At 40.3% G+C, this 17,411-nt stretch overlaps 4 protein-coding genes across 5 annotated transcripts; 2 read left to right on the plus strand and 2 right to left on the minus strand.

Annotated features, from left to right (window-relative positions):
- Window positions 5,487-7,849, plus strand: LOC18792822. The gene is made up of 3 exons (XM_007225980.2): window positions 5,487-5,926; window positions 7,053-7,167; window positions 7,595-7,849. Exons 1-3 carry the CDS (start codon window positions 5,699-5,701, stop codon window positions 7,666-7,668), a joined length of 417 nt encoding a protein of 138 aa, XP_007226042.1. The 5' UTR covers window positions 5,487-5,698; the 3' UTR covers window positions 7,669-7,849.
- Window positions 7,955-10,425, plus strand: LOC18793782 (GDSL esterase/lipase At1g33811). 2 transcript variants are annotated; one of them, XM_020566205.1, is made up of 6 exons: window positions 7,955-8,070; window positions 8,671-8,871; window positions 9,014-9,138; window positions 9,340-9,588; window positions 9,733-9,991; window positions 10,078-10,425. In XM_020566205.1, the coding sequence occupies exons 1-6, from the start codon at window positions 8,055-8,057 to the stop codon at window positions 10,299-10,301; spliced, it is 1,074 nt and encodes a 357-aa protein (XP_020421794.1). In that variant the 5' UTR covers window positions 7,955-8,054; the 3' UTR covers window positions 10,302-10,425. The 2 variants fall into 2 exon arrangements, with proteins under 2 accessions (XP_020421794.1, XP_007226475.2); XM_007226413.2 differs by lacking the exon at window positions 7,955-8,070 and having other exon boundaries at window positions 8,536-8,871.
- LOC18789761 (UDP-glycosyltransferase 88F5) lies at window positions 11,568-13,600 on the minus strand. The gene has a single exon (XM_020566179.1). It carries the CDS (start codon window positions 13,501-13,503, stop codon window positions 12,028-12,030), a length of 1,476 nt encoding a protein of 491 aa, XP_020421768.1. The 5' UTR covers window positions 13,504-13,600; the 3' UTR covers window positions 11,568-12,027.
- On the minus strand, window positions 13,736-16,397 carry LOC18791383 (GDSL esterase/lipase At1g71691). The gene is made up of 5 exons (XM_007223256.2): window positions 15,710-16,397; window positions 15,026-15,147; window positions 14,557-14,796; window positions 14,190-14,439; window positions 13,736-14,082 (listed from the first exon to the last, which is right to left on the minus strand). Exons 1-5 carry the CDS (start codon window positions 16,284-16,286, stop codon window positions 13,844-13,846), a joined length of 1,428 nt encoding a protein of 475 aa, XP_007223318.2. The 5' UTR covers window positions 16,287-16,397; the 3' UTR covers window positions 13,736-13,843.

The following is a 17,411-nucleotide window of genomic DNA, read 5'->3' on the forward strand; positions in this document are numbered from 1 at the left end:
TTTTTAAAAAAAATATGAAAATTTTTGTATTTTTTGTAGATTTTTTTTTTAAAATTTTTTTATTGCTGACGTCAGCAAACTAGGGCTGGAACTAAGGCAGATCTTGCCTGAGGGCTAGCCTGGGTTCGTGGGCCCCATCTCCTGCCAGGGGTAGCCCTTGCCGTTGGAAACAAGATTTTGGCCTAAACCCCCAGCCCTCCCCTTAGGCGCATCGGTGGAATCGCTCTAATAGAGGTGAAGTCCACCAATATAATTGGGCTCACTTCCCCCCCTCCTCCCCTTCGGTATACCACATTTGTATACTATATTGTGTACCACCTCTCTAATAGAGGTGGAGTCCATACAATTGGGCTCACTTTCACAACCCCCACATTTGTATACTATATTGTGTACCACATCTCTAATAGAGATGAAGTCCATACAATTGGGCTCACTTCACACCCCCTCCCAATTTTTCTCTTTCTTTCGCCACTTTTACCATTTTGCTCCCCAACAACATAGTTAAAGTTCACGCCAAAAAAAATATATATATGTTCAAGTTGAAAAGTTGTGAACTATGCAAGGGTTTCGAATAGTTTTGAACTATCTACGGGGTTTGTTCATCATCTAGGTGTTCAGTATTTTGCTTTTTCTTTAATAAATGGTTTTTTAATTTTGTTTTATTTAAAGTTGTTGAAGGAGAACGAGCTTAGAATGGAATGTTGATTCTATCAATATTGTAAATAACTTCTTTCCTTATTTTTGAATGATTTAGCTTGATCGTAGGAACCATATTAGGATGCTTTTGTATCTATAAGTTTGTGGCTTTGCCTCTTGAATAAAATAACACAAATCAATTACATATCAGTTTCTTACATGGTATCAGAGCATTGATCTGGGCAATAACCAAAACCACAACAAAACGCTAGCCGACCTCCATGGCAGAAAGCAAACCATCAGGCACGGCTTCGGAAACCAAGTGGGATAATCCCAATCACCAACTATACCTTCATTATTCAGACCAACCCGGTGCTATTCTTGTGCCGCAGCCCTTGGTCGAAGATAATTACAGCACATGGAAACAATCCATGACTATGGCCTTAATGGTCAAGAACAAAGTCGGACTCATAGACGGTTCGATCGCAGAGCCGAATGAGAAGGATCCAAGTGAATGGCAGCAGTGGAATCGTTGCAATACTTTGGTCCAAACTTGGCTGCTAGGGTCGATGTCAAAAGACATCGCCAGCAGCGTGATTAAATGCAAGAATGCTAGGCAAATGTGGCTGGAACTGCAGGAGAGATTCTCACATGTGAACGTGGTTCAACTGTTCAATATCGAGAACGAGATTCATGACTGTGTGCAGGGAAGTATGTCCGTGGGATCTTACTTCACGAAATTGAAGGGACTATGGGATGAACGTGACGCTTTGTCCACCTTCCCAATCTGCACTTGTGGATCTGTCAAAGACATGGCTGCATATTTGGACACGCAGAAGACCATGAAGTTCCTCATGGGTCTCAATGACTCATATGCAAGTGTTCGTAGCAACACTTTGTTGCAAGATCCCTTACCCACAGTGAACAAGGCGTACTCCCTAGTTCTGCGGCATGAGAAGCAATCGGAAGTGACAGCGGGTAAAGCTCAGGCACAACCGGATGCAGCCGTGTTTGCCGTGAAGAATTCTAGCCGTGAATCCGAAGGAGAAAAGGGTGAGTTGAAGTGCACCAAGTGCAACAGAACAAATCACACTGCCAAGAATTGCCGTGCATACCTAAAATGCACGTTCTGCGGATGGAAGGGTCACACAGCTGATTATTGCCGCAAGAAAAAGGCAGCGGCTGAGGCCGAGTTTGGTGCGATGATTTCCAAAGGGAACCAAGCAGCAACGTGTGTGACAGAGAGAAAGGAGATGCAATTCCCCTTTACTGCTGAAGAGTGCAAACAGATATTGAGTGAGCTGCACAACAGGTCCTCCTCTACTATCTCGATCAAGGCAAGACAGGAACATGCAATCAGGCACAAAAATCCAGCCCATCCCTTTTGCACCAACGCCTTGGCCATCCATCTCCCAGAGTTCTTCCATTATTCTCTTTTCCAAATTTCAAACATACATCTTGTGATACTGACAAGTGTGCAATTTGCCCTTTGGCTAAACAAACAAAACTTCCTTTTCCTTCAAGTTCAATTACTACTCATTCTAGTTTTGATTTAATTCATATTGACATATGGGGTGGTTATAAAGTTGCTTCGATTTCATGTGCCAAATATTTTCTTACCATTGTTGATGATTACACTAGATGCACATGGATTTATCTTATGAAACACAAGTCTGATGCTAGGACTCTTCTAGTTAATTTCATCAATATGATTGCCACTCAATTTGATTCCAAAATTAAGATCATCCATAGTGACAATGGCCATGAATTCACCCTTGGCAGCTTCTATGCTGATAAAGGTATCATGCATCAAACTAGTTGTATCAACACACCCCAACAAAATGGGGTTGCTGAAAGAAAACATAGACACTTGTTAAATATGGCTCGTGCCTTGCTTATTCAGGCTGGGCTTCCAAACCGTTTTTGGGGGGATGCCATTCTCACATCCGCATACCTCATAAATCGAACACCCACTCCTCTTCTCGATGGCAAAACCCCGTATGAAAAGTTGTTTCACCAAACTCCTACTTATTCCCATTTGCGTGTTTTTAGTTGCTTGTGTTTTACTTCTACCCATGCACAGAGTCGTTCGAAATTTGATCCACGAGCATCTCGTTGTATTTTTTTGGGATATCCTTATGGTCAGAAAGGATATCGCGTTTTCGATATCCTTCAACAAAAGGTGCTTGTTTCTCGTAATGTGTGTTTTTTTGAAAATGTGTTTCCTTTTCTTATTTCTCACCAATCCGCTGCGTCACCACATCATCACCATTTGCCCAACCTTTCTTCCCCTCACCTTGACTTGTCCTTACACTTTGACATGGACTCCCTCTCCCAAGCCCATCTGCCTTCCCCTACTGCTGAGCCCATTCCACCCACCGGCCCACCTGATTCCACTTTACCTATCACACCTACTGCAGACCTCACGGATCTGCCTTCTTCCTCACCTAATACCGATCTCACCGCCCTGCCTTCTCATTCCCCATCTCCATCGCCCACATCTCCCACCATCGCTCCGCGCCGCAGCAGTCGCTCTACTTGACCGCCTGCCTATTTGCAAGACTTCCACCTCGAGTCTGGCCTCCCTTCAAGACCCGCACCAATGTCTTCCACGAACTTGGTCATCCCTTCAGGTACGGCCCACCCCCTCTCTCAGTCCTTGTCTTATGCTCAACTTTCTCACTCTCACAAAACATATCTTACCCAACTTACCCTTCTTCAAGAACCTACGAGTTTCTCTCAGGCAGTCCAAATTCCACAATGGCGTGCCGCCATGAAATCTGAGGTTGATGCATTACAGGCTAATGGGAGTTGGAGCTTGGTGTCGTTGCCCCCTCATAAATGACCGATCGGCTGTAAGTGGGTATATAAGGTGAAATTGAAGGCCGATGGCACGGTAGAATGCTACAAAGCCCGCTTAGTGGCAAAGGGTTACAGTCAAGTGGAAGGCATTGATTACCAGGAAACTTTTGCCCCGGTTGCCAAATTGGTGACTGTCCGTGTTCTCCTTAGTGTGGCCTCCCTGCGTGGCTGGCATCTCCACCAATTGGATGTGAACAACGCATTTTTGAATGGCGACCTTGATGAGGAGGTGTTCATGTCCTTGCCTCCTGGTTTCGGACGAAAGGGGGAGCATCGGGTCTGTCAATTGCACAAGTCGTTGTACGGTTTAAAACAGGCATCTAGACAGTGGTTTATCAAGCTGTCTACTGCCCTCAAAGCCGCGGGATTCCAACAGTCACGATCCGATTATTCTCTGTTCGTCCGTCGTCGTCAAGGTAACTTCCTAACACTGCTTGTATATGTTGATGACGTCATACTGGCAGGGAACAATTTGGAGGATATAGAGAACACAAAATTATTCTTGGCCAACCAGTTCAAGCTTAAGGATTTGGGGCAGTTGAAGTATTTCCTTGGCATCGAAGTTGCCAGATCACGGCGTGGAATCAGTTTGTCGCAACGTAAATATGCCTTGGAGATTTTGGATGATGCTGGATTTTTAGGTGTCAAACCTTCTCGGTTCCCAGTGGAACAGAATTTATCACTCTCACAGTTCAATGGAAAATTACTAGATGATGCTTCGTCATACAGAAGAATGGTTGGGAGGTTGATATATTTGACCATAACTAGACCGGACCTGACTTATGCCGTACATGTACTGAGCCAGTTCATGGACAAGCCACGGCAACCGCATTTGGAAGCAGCCCATAAAGTGCTTAAGTACATTAAGCATACACCGGGTCAAGGTATCCTACTACCATCTACAGGGTCACTCCAATTGCGGGCATTCTGTGATGCCGATTGGGCACATTGTAAACACAAGGAGATCAATCACGGGGTACTGCATTTTACTTGGGCAAGCACCGGTCTCTTGGAACACTAAGAAACAAACAACGGTATCGCGTTCAAGTGCGGAGGCCGAGTATCGCTCTATGGCTACCACTTGCTGCGAAGTCACATGGTTGAAGAACATTTTGAAGGATTTGGGAGTTGATCACACACAGCCAGCAACCTTGTTTTGTGATAATCAGGCGGCTATACACATAACATCGAATCCGGTGTTTCATGAGAGAACCAAACACATAGAGATAGATTGTCATCTGGTTAGAGAGAAAATTCAGAAAGGTATGATTCGGACAGCTCATATTCGAACTGCAAATCAGCCAGCCGATTTGTTCACTAAGCCATTAAGCTCGGCACAGTTTGAAGTGTTACTTAGCAAGTTGGGTGTCATAAACATACACTCCAATTTGAGGGGGAGTGTTGAAGGAGAACGAGCTTAGAATGGAATGTTGATTCTATCAATATTGTAAATAACTTCTTTCCTTATTTGTGAATGATTTAGCTTGATCGTAGGAACCATATTAGGATGCTTTTGTATCTATAAGTTTGTGGCTTTGCCTCTTGAATAAAATAACACAAATCAATTACATATCAGTTTCTTACAAAAGTTAACAGAGTTAGTTAGAGATTAAGTGTAGAGACATGTTTAAAGAGTTTAGATAGGTAACAAAATGAAACAGAGGAAATGAAAACAGGAAAATTGGACTCATATTAGAAAGATAGCACACAATGTAATATACAAATTTGATATTAATAGCATTTTTTATAGGAAAAACAAAAGGACCCCAACATAGAAGGCCTAGAAAAGATTGGTCGTCATCATCTCCGAAATGAATAAAGTAGATGGTCTCACTGCCATCCTTGTGAACATTTGCAACCATTTTACTAGCATTGACAAAATTGAAATGACGAAAAACTAAAGCAAAAACATAGTCAAATTACAAGAACCAAAAATATAATTTCGCTTTTCTTCAAAATGGTGCTAAAAAATGCTTAAGAATATTCGAGAAGGTTGTGAGGGAGGGGGGGCTCATTGTAAAAACATGTTAAACCCCGTAATTCGGCGTCGAGACAAGGTATTCCTCGCGGTAGAACAGAGCACAACTCCACCAGCATCCAAACACGGACCCTATCTAAAATAAACGCCCCCTCTTCCATTAACCAGGTCATCATCTTAGGCTCTCCGCGAAGGCAAATACTGAGTGTGGATTGAGAGAACATGTCGAAGACAAAGAAGCAGTTGATGTCTTCAGCTCCATGGAGGGTTGAAGAAGAGGCTGAAGATGAATTCCAAGACGCGAAGCTTAAAGTGACAAGCCAGCCAGGGTCCACTCCAACCATGCACGTTCCTAAAAAGAAAACGAAGCGCTCCAAAGACCAAGATTATGAAGACTCTCTCACTGAGATCGACCCTGAGCTCCGCTATAGCTTCCAGCGTAACTTTCAGGTCTTTTTAAGCTTACCCAGTTGGGCAATTTCCTTAATACTTGCTGTTATGCTCTCAGACTATTTGTTAATTTGGTTGTTTTTATTAACTTGTGGTTGGAGTTAGAGACACACAATGTGTTTGTTTGAATGCCCAACTGGCAATTTCTTGGTTACATGCCCAGAACTTCTTAATTTTAATGTTTTGTGTAATTATGCATTTTTCAATATTGCAGAGGTTTGCTAATGTAATGGTTTTTTCCATTAGGATATGATTATGAAAATTTTGGGTCTCGTACTTTTCTGGGTTGTGCGTCATTCTTGTGTGCTGCTTCACGTGTTCCATAAATTTGGTTCTCACTAGTGAGAGAGCTGGTCTTGGGTTTATTTTAGACATCTGTCTGTACTTAATTCAGGAGATTTTGTGGGAATTAGTCATTTGTTGCAATGTTATTGACAGATTCTGTGGTTGTAAGCCATAATTGCTTCACGAAGCGAATCAGTCTTGCCTAGATTAAAGACTTAGCTCATAAGTCATACTGTAAATTTTGAGTATTGGGATTGGAACTACATTACTTGCAAATTTTCAAATGAACTTGTCCTATTAAGTTTGAACTAGTTTGCCCTTATGTTTCAAAACTCTGTGGGTGGTAAGGATGTAGAACTGAGGCTTGACTGCCAAAACCATATTTCAGTAAAGCCCTTCTGCTAGTGTTTTCAGAAGTGTTTGTGTTCTTGAATTGCACTTAGTGAAGGAACACAAGCCTTAACTAACCTGGAAGCGAGTCATGGCAGTACCATGCAAGTAGGATGGTAAAAATTAGATTTTTTTCTCAACCAACTAGCTGTTGGTCTTTGGTATTTCTCTCTACTAGTAGAAGAGGTCCCCAGTTCAGTTTCCCTTTCTCCCAATTCTGAAGAAAAAAAAAATATTGGACTTTGTGTGTCTGACCTGTTTCAGTAAGTATGGACTCCATATTGAATTGACTATCTTCCAGTCGTTCAGTTATGTGCTATAAATTATTTGCCTTTATTTACTTTTGATTTTCTATGTGCATAATTTCCATGGTTCCATCTCATTTTGCTGTATAACATTTGCATCTGAATTTGTTATTTGATAAGTTTACGTGTGACAACTTGGTTTGCAGTTCCTTCAACGGGTTTTTAGCATCGACACTGTTGTGAAACCTCTTCCACCTGTCATGGCGTACAATGTCTCCCGCAACTTGAACTTCTTCACTCGTATTTTCACACAATTTTTTGGTACGTATATGTGCTTACACTTTGTAGATGCCAAGATGTTTAACATTAAAATTAATCAGAAAAGAATAGATAAAAATAGACTGGGACCCCGTGCCCTCAACCTGCGGTTGCTGTGTATGAAGTGGCAATACTATAGCTATCTTTATATGCTAGTAGAAGCATAATCTATAAGTTTAAACTGTTTATATCTTTTTAAATTAAAGTGAGAGAGATCAATTATTTCTCTCAATGTGGTTCATTATTATGTGGGAAGGGAAACTTTCATGCTCATGATCGGCCAACAAAACTTCTGAATGTAATTCTGAGTAAAACTTTTCCTTGGACGTGCATGCACTTGATCCCTAGTTGAGGCCAGATAATTGAAAACTTGGGCATATGATAAAACCTTTGACATTGAAATCTGATTAACGTAGTTCTTGTATTGCAGATCCTGAAGGTATTGCAAGTGCGCAGAAATCACTTGGGTTAGGGCAGGAAGAAAAAGTTCGTAAAGTTCGTTGATCCATAGCAAGGAATTTAGAGTGCAGTAATAAACATTTTGTAATTCTAGTTTTGACTGTGTTTGGTGTTGAATGTTCTGTCCTTGATAGTATATTGTCTCTTAATGACAAGAAATTTAATTTCACAATTTAAATGAAAACACAGCTTGGTAGTGAAAGCTATTTGTTTTTCACACAAAAAATAAAAGAAATCCATTTGCTATATTAGGATAATAGTTTGAATTTCCACTGATGAATTGCATTTCGAACCACGAAGCTGACTTGTATGTGCTTTGGCTTGAGTTCTCTGAGAAATGGGTTTAATTTTGCAGCTCCTCCCTCTTGCGTCAAACTAGAAAGTAAGCCGCACCGGAAATTAATGCCGTGGAATGAATATCTGTCCTTGAAATGATGATTTTTAAAGGTACTGTCTTTCAAATAATTTGTGGAATAGTTATAAACCCTAAGTTATTATGCTTTCTAGTGGACCTAAATTGACGCTTTTACCCCTCAAATAGACGGAAAATTTGACAGAAGTAATGACAGAGTCCAAGAACTGCAAAGTTTAAGTAATGACAGTCCAAGAACTACAAAGTTTAGTGACTGAATTCAAGGACGAAAATGCAAATCGATTTATAATTCATAGACCATTGATACAATTAACCCTATAGCCATCATATTATTCCACTTTGTACCTGTTCTTCTATATGTGGATATAAATAAAGTTATGGCCTTTCTGGTCACGAGATAGTGGTCTTGAACAGATCATCACCGCTGGTTGAGTGTTAAAGGCACACATGACCCGCAACCAAAAGTTCTTCCTCCCTTACTTGTACCAGAAACTTCCCCACTCTCACAACCATATATTGCATGAATCGCATAATAGCCAAAGCAAAAGGTCCCCAACAAAATGTCTATAAAACTACACCAATTATAATCAGTCTCAGAAAAACTTAAAGGTTCCAATCAAACATGAGGAAATTTTGTGACTTGGGTTTGTTGTTAATTGTTGCTCTTTGGCTAGGGTTCAATGGCAGGGCTTGGTCACAGCCACAACAGGCACAAGTTCCTGGTTTCTTCATATTTGGTGACTCATTGGTAGACAATGGAAACAATAATGGCATTGTCACTCTTGCTAGGGCCAACTATAGGCCTTATGGCATTGACTTCCCTCAGGGTGTCACTGGCCGCTTCACTAATGGAAGAACCTATGTTGATGTTCTAGGTAACTCAATGATATGATACGATGTATATCACATTTTTGTGATGTATATCATTAATGATTAGAATGATAATATGTGCTTTAATCATATGAGCTTAAGTAATGTTCCAAGCTGGTGTGTGCTTATTTTTTGTGGGATTTGCAGCTCAGCTTCTGGGGTTTCAAACTTATATTCCGCCTTACTCAAGAACTCGCGGAGCTGCACTTCTGAGGGGAGTGAATTATGCATCAGGCGCAGCTGGAATTCGCGATGAAACGGGAGATAATCTGGTAAGAAATCATGGGATCATGATGCTAATGGTTGCGTTAAGCCATTGAGAACATTGTGACATTTTAAACTACATAAGATGCTAACATTTTATACTAGCCTTCTGAGTCCATTATTTCTTTTTACATAAACAAGCACTCAAACTCAAATTTTTGAATGAGGGACAGAGGAAAATATGAAGTATCATGAATTTTCTTCTGCAGGGTGCTCACACATCCATGAACCAACAAGTTTCAAACTTTGGCAATACAGTGGCAGAAATGAGGAGGTTCTTCAGAGGAGATGCCAATGCACTCAGCAACTATCTTGGAAGATGCATCTTCTATTCTGGGATGGGAAGTAATGACTATCTTAACAACTATTTTATGCCAAACTTCTATACATCTAGTTCTGATTACACTACGAAAGCTTACGCTGCCGCACTCCTTCAGGACTATTCGCGCCAGCTGAGCGTAAGTCCAGGAATGGCAATTCAACCTATACTCTTAGCTTTTCCCACATAATTTTCCTTCATTTAGATCTTGAAAACACATGAAGAAAACAGCATTTAGTTACTGTTCTAAGTTTTGAAAACCTTCATTTTTTTTTTCTTCCAGCAATTGTATGCATTGGGAGCTCGGAAGGTGATTGTGACTGGGGTTGGCCAAATCGGTTGCATACCTTATCAACTAGCAAGGTATCATAGCAATAGCAGCCGCTGCAATGAAAACATCAACAATGCCATCCTTATTTTCAACTCGGGACTTAAAAAGATGGTTGACAATTTCAATCGTGGTCAATTGCCTGGAGCCAAGTTTGTCTACCTAGATTCTTATCAAAGCACCTTTGATCTGTTTCAAAATGCATCTGCTGCTGGTAATATGCTCTGTGTCCAAATGCAAGTTTTATGTTGATCTGTGATTTCATATCTAAACCCTGCTTTAATTTTGAAAATGCTGCAGGTTTTGAAGTGATAGATAAAGGATGTTGTGGTGTAGGAAGGAACAATGGGCAGATAACTTGTCTGCCTCTTCAACAAGCTTGTAGAGATCGCACAAAGTACATGTTTTGGGATGCCTTTCATCCAACAGAAGCAGCAAACATTCTGCTAGGCAAGGCATCATACAGTTCCAATACACAGTCATATACTTGTCCAATTAATATACAACAATTGGCTATGCTGTAAGGGGATTGGAACTTCATGCAAGGGCCTATATGATTTCTAATTTTATCTAAATTGTTAATTACTGTGATGCTTTGCAGCTGATTGCTAATTAGTCTGAATAAAAGGTTTGTTCTGTTTTAGTACTTTACTGCTTGCACTTTTAATGTTTGAATTCATAATTGGTGGAAATACATATATGGAATACTTCTAAAGTAGAATTTAATGGCAGACATGAGCTTAGCCAAGTTGGCTAGAGCGGATGTGCTCTCCACTCTGCACTCGACTTCGAATCCCCCTCCCCGTAGTTTATATTAGATTAAAGTAGAATAATGCTTGTAATATTTTTTTTTTAAAAAAAAGAGAGTAGAATTTCATGGAATTTACTTTTGCAACTTTTCCCATGGCCAATTTGAATCCTAAAATTTTCCAGCATGAAAAGTGAAGTATAAATACTTCAATAAGTCTATCAGGAAATGTAGTCTACCAACTCTCCAAGCAAGGGGAAACAAAAAGGTAAAAAAACAAAACATATAATAAATACAAAAGGGCAATTTACCAGACCTACAGTTCCAAAACAAAAACCAAGTTCATGTCAAGTGTACTAGGTTAAAGGATGTAAATCCACTTAATGTGAGCAACTCGAGAGGTCGAGATTGTGCTCTCACGGGCAAAAATAAATTGTGGTGCAGGAGGTTGGTGGAGAGATTCCGCTCGAGTTGCTTACGTTTTTCATTTCCATATATTTCCCTCGCTGTCTGTCCTGTCGCCGCATGTGAATCCAGGAGGAGGAGAACAAATAAAAGTTTAGGATCTCAGCTACTTTTCTCTTCTTTTCTCCTTTTTCTCCTCTCGTACGTTTCTCCTTTTGAAGGCACAATAATATGGATGGACTGCAGTCTGCAGCAGAGTTCTTTATGCTTCAACCACAGCTTCCTGCAAAATTGTATGGCACTGTCCACGACTCATCCCCATCATGGATGAACTTTTGTGTGGAATGAGCTATGCTTGAGTACAATACTTAGCTCAATTCATCCTAATGGTAGATAACAGGAAAATTTCCAATGCATATAAGAAAACATGCAACAGGTAACAGAAGATAAAATGTAAAAGGAAATAAGTGAACTTTGATACTAATGAGAAGTTCAAAAATACTTTTAACTTATGACATATCTCTTGATACAATTTGAACTTCTTACGGACTTTATGAAACTTAAGCTTGACTTAAATTTTAAAAAGCTTACTGAGTTTGGCTTGTTTCGTCAGAATAAAGCTCGAACAAGATAAATGTGTTACAAACTTGAGCTGCATTAAGTGGATTTACATCCTTTAACCTAGTATACTTGACATGAACTTGAAAATGACAAAACTCAAGAGCAAGAGTCTTTGATGTGCACCTATTACATTTTCCACACTCAAACAAAGTAGTAAAATGAAAATGGATAGAGCCAAATGGTATAGTAGAACCATCAAAATGACTAGAAATATCTTAAGTTTTCCACGGGTTGCTTTTAATGTCGAGAGTGGCAAGCTGCTGTATGTTCGTGGGATAAACCTTGCTAAGGTCCTCATTGAAAGCTTTCCTCTCCCAATGATGATGTTGGCTGCTGCTGTTGGGTGGAAAGCATCCCAGAATATGACATATATATATTGAAAATTTGTTAAGCACAATAAGGTGAACAAGAAGATGCACCCTTGGTATTTTCATTTATTTTTTTTATTCACCGAGTGCAAAGTGCAAATCCATAACTCATGTAATGCTATTAACAAAGTTAACCAAGTTTCTAGTGGATGAACCAGACTCACTCCAAGCAGCCAAGGCCATCTCTCCCATTTTCCTGCTCCTTTCTCTAAGCTCTCTCCCTTTTTCCGACTCCATCAACTCCCTAACGCTTCTCTCCAATTCCTCCCTAAACACAAACCCGTCTTCCTCTCTCTGCTCCACAGCAAACGCCATTTCCATGTCCTTCACCAAAACACTCCTATTCAAATGCTGCTCTGCATAGAGCGGCCATGCCACCATTGGCACGCCGGCGATCACCGCTTCAAGCACCGAGTTCCAGCCACAATGCGTCACGAACCCACCCACTGATTCCTTCTTCAACACCGCCACCTGCGGCGCCCATGATTTCACTACCAAGCCCCTATCTTTGGTCCTCTCCAAGAACCCTTCTGGCAACAAACCCTCCAAATCAAAGTCATGTACTCCTTGGACCTGCTTGGTTTTCTCATCAAGGGGAGGCTTCTTCACCACCCACAAAAACCTCTGTCCACTCTTTTCCAACCCATCTGCTATCTCCTTCAATTGAGCCCCTGAGAATGATCCTATGCTTCCAAAACAGAGGAACACCACACTTCTACTTGGCTGCTGATCAAGCCAGGACAAACAATCTTCTGCCTCTGCAGAATCCCCAGATTCTTTTTCTTCAGCAATCAACGGCCCGATGTAGTAGACAGGAGGAGTGGGAGCATCAGGAACACAAAGACCTTCAGCAATGGCTTTGAGGACTGCAGGAGGCTCGAGCTCTTCAAACGTGTTGGCTATGATCCCATTAGATTTGGGAAGGTGGGTGCAGAAGTAGACCATGTCCCAATACGCAGGGTCGTCTCGGTCAAGCATTGGCTCAGGCATGTGGGGGGCATTCAGGGGAGACTTCAACCCGGGAAACTCCAAAACAGTCTCGGTCAGATCCTTGAAGCTCTTGGTAGTTTGTTCCCCGATTTTCGGAAAATACAGAAAAACCGCAAGAGCTGCAGCGCCAGAGGTGTAAAAGTAGTAGGTGGGAATGCCGAGTTCCTTCGCCATTGGCAGCGCAGAGGAGCAGAAGATGTCGATGATAAAAGCGCGAATGGCTGAAGATTTAGAGATCTCTTGGAGGGCAAGACGGACATGTGGATCATTCCGGCGAATGAAATCGAACAATATGGCCTCGAAGCTGATGGGAATTAATGTAATTTTATTTTCAACGCGAGGAAATTGGTGGAAGGAGATGGAAGGATAGGCTCGGGAGATGCGCTGGATGTAGGCGGGGATGCTTGGAGTGTCAACCAAACTGCCACAAGTGTAGAGAATGGTAATGGAGAATTTTCTGGGGTAGCGATTGAGAATGAGCTTGCCTAGCTCAACCATGGAGATTATGTGTCCCATTCCTGGAGCTGCGTAGAGGACTATTGTGTCTTCTTCCATGGCTTTGGTTGGTTTGTGTTTCTGGTTTTCCCTTTTCATTGCTCAAAGCTTTTGAGGGAGAAGACGTTTTGAAATACTCTTCACTAAAAGTAGATGGAAATTCAAGTCTTAGGTGAAGCACGAGGCAAGGCACAGGTTGTACGCCATCATTTATCATGATCAAAAGAAAAAGGGAAATGGTTTTTTAATGGAATAACTAGGTTCTCACATGCATGAACAAGAGTCTTTGATGTGCATGTATTACATTTTCCACACTCAAACCAAGTTGTCAAATCGAAATGGATAGATTCCACATGGTAGAATAAAACCATGAAAATGACTAGAAATATCATAAGTTTTCTATGGGCCGAGAAATATCATAAGTTTTCTCTCAAGTTTTCTATGGGCTGCTTTTAATGTTAAGAGTGGCAAGCTTCTGTATGTTCATGGGATAAACCTGGCTAAGGTCCCCATTGAAAGCTTTCCTCCCAATTATGATGTTGGCTGCTGCTGTTGGGTGGAAAGCATCCCAGAATATGTACTGGTCTCGATTCGGGCATGGTGTTTGGAGTGGAAGACATGTAATTTGGCCTCTGTTGCGCCCAATGCCACAGCATCCACGATTTGCAACAGTGAATCCTAGAAATAAAATTGCAAACGGGTTGAGACATGGTCAACAAAGACAAAATCTAAAGTTCTATTTCAGTGAAGAATGACTTGAAGTTAAATAGTAGCCAGGCATTTACCATAAGATCTGGCATTGTTGACGATGTCTTCGAATATTCGAGCAATGTCAATGTAAATGAACTTTGCGCCTGGCAAGTTGGTGTTAAGTTTGTTGATCATTGTCTTCACATTTGCATTAAACGGTAGAACAAGGCGATTCACTTCCTCATTGCACCTTCCACTTGGACTCTGGGCCAAGATACTTGGAATGCAGCCCATTCTCCCTAATCCAGCAACAACAAACTTTCGAGCACCAAGATTATAGAGTCTCTGTAACATGTCACATACAGTAGGATGTTAACTTAGGTAACTTACAGAGTCTATCACATGTGATCAAGTCATGGAAAATGCGCGCCTACAGGTGAGCCCATGAATAGAAGTTCTTACAGTGAGTTGCTGGGTGTATTGTTGAGTCAAAAGATCAGCAAATTGTGGAGCATTGTACTGAGTTCTTGTGGGATAGTTGGGCATAAGATAATTGTTTAGGTAGTCATTGCTGCCCATTCCAACAAAGAAGATGCAGTCTGCAATTGCCCCGGCCACGTCATCTGCCCCGAGATTGTCTGTAATCTGATCAAGGGTACTCTGGAAGTTCCTTATTTGTTCACCAAAAGGTATTCTTCCCACCTGACACCAAAACAATTGTTACCAAACAGTGGAACATTGAAACACATGCTTCTGGTTAATTGTAGGCTGTATAGTTTAGATATGTTGGAACATGGCAAAAGATTGAACTTGTGTTATGTAAAGCACTAAGGCTTCTGCTAATCCATTTAAAATCAAATTCCTCAGTTAAAAATTTCAGGAAAAATAAAATAAAATAAATTTTGTGGATGAAGTAGTTAATTATAATTACAAAGTTTCTGCCAGTGATATCAAGGATTCCAGCTGCTGCAGATGCATAATTGACTCCATGAAGCACTTGGTCTCCAGAAGCTTCAGAAAAAGGAGGAATCAAGGGAAGTCCTAGCAGTTCAGCTGCATATTGAATATTATATTTATGTTAAAATAATATACATCAAAATCACTTGGAAAACCCAAGAGAAACAAATTTCTTTTTAAAAAAATTATATTTTTTATAAATAAAAAAACACCAATGTTGAAATATTGCCATGATTTATATCCAAATTGGGAATGAAAAGGCCCCCTTTATATGTAAAAATGGTAGGACAGGTGGGTCCATGCCATAGCAGAGAGACAAATTCTATCTTTCTCGTACAGAGCATACCAACATTACCAAAGGGTAACCCATAATATATCTACAAATTAAGGATGGCTTTCAGATCACTTAATTTATGTTTAATTAAAGACCCAATTTTAAAAAATAAAGAACCAATTTACCAACCCAAGATGTTTCTTGCTCCCACACATAAAAAGATTAAAATATATACATAAACTTTGTGACTTAAATTCAATCATAATACACTGAAATACTGATCTCACAGCAAAACATATTACACTACAAAATCAAAGAAGAGGATCTAGTAGAGAGAGAGAGAGAGAGAGAGAGAGAGAGAGAGAGAGAGAGAGAGAGAGAGACCTATTTCATCAACCATGGTGTAACCATTGGAAAAACGACCGGTAGGGCCACCATTGAAATCAATGCCATAGGGGAAATAGTTAGCCTTGGCAAATGATGGGATGTTGTTGTTGTTGCCATTGTCAATCAAAGAGTCTCCAAACACAAACATGGCAGGCACCATTTCTGCGCTCCTCCCACCACCACCCACTTGACCTTGTGGTGCTGCTGCTGCTGCAGCCGCTGATGAAAAGTTCACATCTTGGCCCCAAACCGCCCCACCCAGCACCATCAACCAGAAAACCACCAAAGAAAAAACCCTAATTGGGGCCTTGGCCATGAATGAATTAATGTGTTTTGCTTGTTTTGAGATGATGAATATGTGGGAGAAAGTGAGAGAGCCACCTGTGTTGATAATGAATGAGGTTTTTGAGTATTGGCAAGAGCATGCAAGGGATGATTTAATAGGCGAGGCAAGGCGGTGGTTGTGAATGGAATAAATGTTTTCACCTGTTATCTTACGTGCAGGAATTGAAGTAAAGAGTCCATTTTTGTTCAAGGATAAATAAGAGTTTACTTTCCCAGCATTGTTCTGCATGCAGCTTCAAATTCCCTCGCTATTTTATTTTATTTTTTCCGTCTTTGGTTACAAACGGGGCCCGAGGCCGAAGCAAAACCAATAGGCACAAGAGACTAAAGTTCAAGGTAGTTTGCTTTTATCACATGGTAATAGTTATTACGATGCTTCTTTCAAAAAAATAATAATAATAAATAAATAAATATATATATATATATAGTTAGTAATTATGATGCTGCGAATGGGGTGCCCAGTGAAAAAGGTTATCAACTTGCACAAGACCTTAAGTTCAAATTTTTATGGCATCTTAGTTATATGTGTGTGAGAAATCCCCTCTCCTTAGTTATATGTGTGTGAGAAATAATTATTACAATACTATCTCTAGTCTTTTGGTAAGAGCATTAGCAATGCATTCCCTAACCCACATCAGACAAAAATTCAAATTAATTTGTTTTTTTTTTGTTGATATTTTATTTATTTTTTGCCAAAGGGGAGGGGAACACATAGTTACAATAAGTTTTTGAAGTCATAACCACTTGGGAACGCACCAAAGATCTGGATCGATCCAACTAACGACTCATTAGTCAAAGTAATTTGCTTTTACCAATTATTCCGATGCTCTCTCTAGTTTTTTATAGTTTGGTAAACGACGTAAGTTCAAGGCAGGCAGAGTTAGGTTCAAACCACCACTCTTGGAACCCAATATGTAAAGACACCTAGACCTAGCTGCCATTTTAGAGTTTTAGGAACTTGAATGAAGTTATGGCAAAGACACCTAGACCTAGCTGCCATTTTAGAGTTTTAGGAACTTCAATGAAGTTATGGGAAAAAGGACTGGTTAGCAAATACACTTCATTTGCTATGACCTAGCTCACAGCAAAGTATTAAAAGATTTCCAAATATAGTAGCATGCTTAATGTTGGTGGAGCCAACATGCCCTTTTATTAATGTTCTTGTTTTGGACTTAAACCTTTCAATACATTTCTATCGTTTGGCCCAAAGAAAAAAAAAAAAAAAACCACCAAAATAAGAGAGAAGAAAAAGGTAAAATCTACGAGCTACTTCCAACAACTATGATAAATGAAGGCAATACATTTAAATTATAAAAGTTTAATTATTGAAGGAATTATAAAGTTTTGAACCTGG

Source organism: Prunus persica, chromosome G1 (assembly GCF_000346465.2).
Source record: "Prunus persica cultivar Lovell chromosome G1, Prunus_persica_NCBIv2, whole genome shotgun sequence".
Taxonomy (NCBI): domain Eukaryota; kingdom Viridiplantae; phylum Streptophyta; class Magnoliopsida; order Rosales; family Rosaceae; genus Prunus; species Prunus persica.

Coding starts and splice junctions, on each gene's coding strand:
- LOC18792822 (XM_007225980.2), top strand. CDS start 5,699: ATGTCGAAGACAAAGAAGCAGTTGATGTCTTCAGCTCCATGGAGGGTT. Junction 5,927..7,052: donor GCTTCCAGCGTAACTTTCAG/GTCTTTTTAAGC, acceptor CTTGGTTTGCAG/TTCCTTCAACGGGTTTTTAG. Junction 7,168..7,594: donor TATTTTCACACAATTTTTTG/GTACGTATATGT, acceptor CTTGTATTGCAG/ATCCTGAAGGTATTGCAAGT.
- LOC18793782 (XM_007226413.2), top strand. CDS start 8,619: ATGAGGAAATTTTGTGACTTGGGTTTGTTGTTAATTGTTGCTCTTTGG. Junction 8,872..9,013: donor AACCTATGTTGATGTTCTAG/GTAACTCAATGA, acceptor TGGGATTTGCAG/CTCAGCTTCTGGGGTTTCAA. Junction 9,139..9,339: donor ATGAAACGGGAGATAATCTG/GTAAGAAATCAT, acceptor TTTCTTCTGCAG/GGTGCTCACACATCCATGAA.
- LOC18789761 (XM_020566179.1), bottom strand. CDS start 13,503: ATGAAAAGGGAAAACCAGAAACACAAACCAACCAAAGCCATGGAAGAA.
- LOC18791383 (XM_007223256.2), bottom strand. CDS start 16,286: ATGCAGAACAATGCTGGGAAAGTAAACTCTTATTTATCCTTGAACAAA. Junction 14,440..14,556: donor AATACACCCAGCAACTCACT/GTAAGAACTTCT, acceptor GACATGTTACAG/AGACTCTATAATCTTGGTGC. Junction 14,083..14,189: donor CAACAATGCCAGATCTTATG/GTAAATGCCTGG, acceptor TTTTATTTCTAG/GATTCACTGTTGCAAATCGT.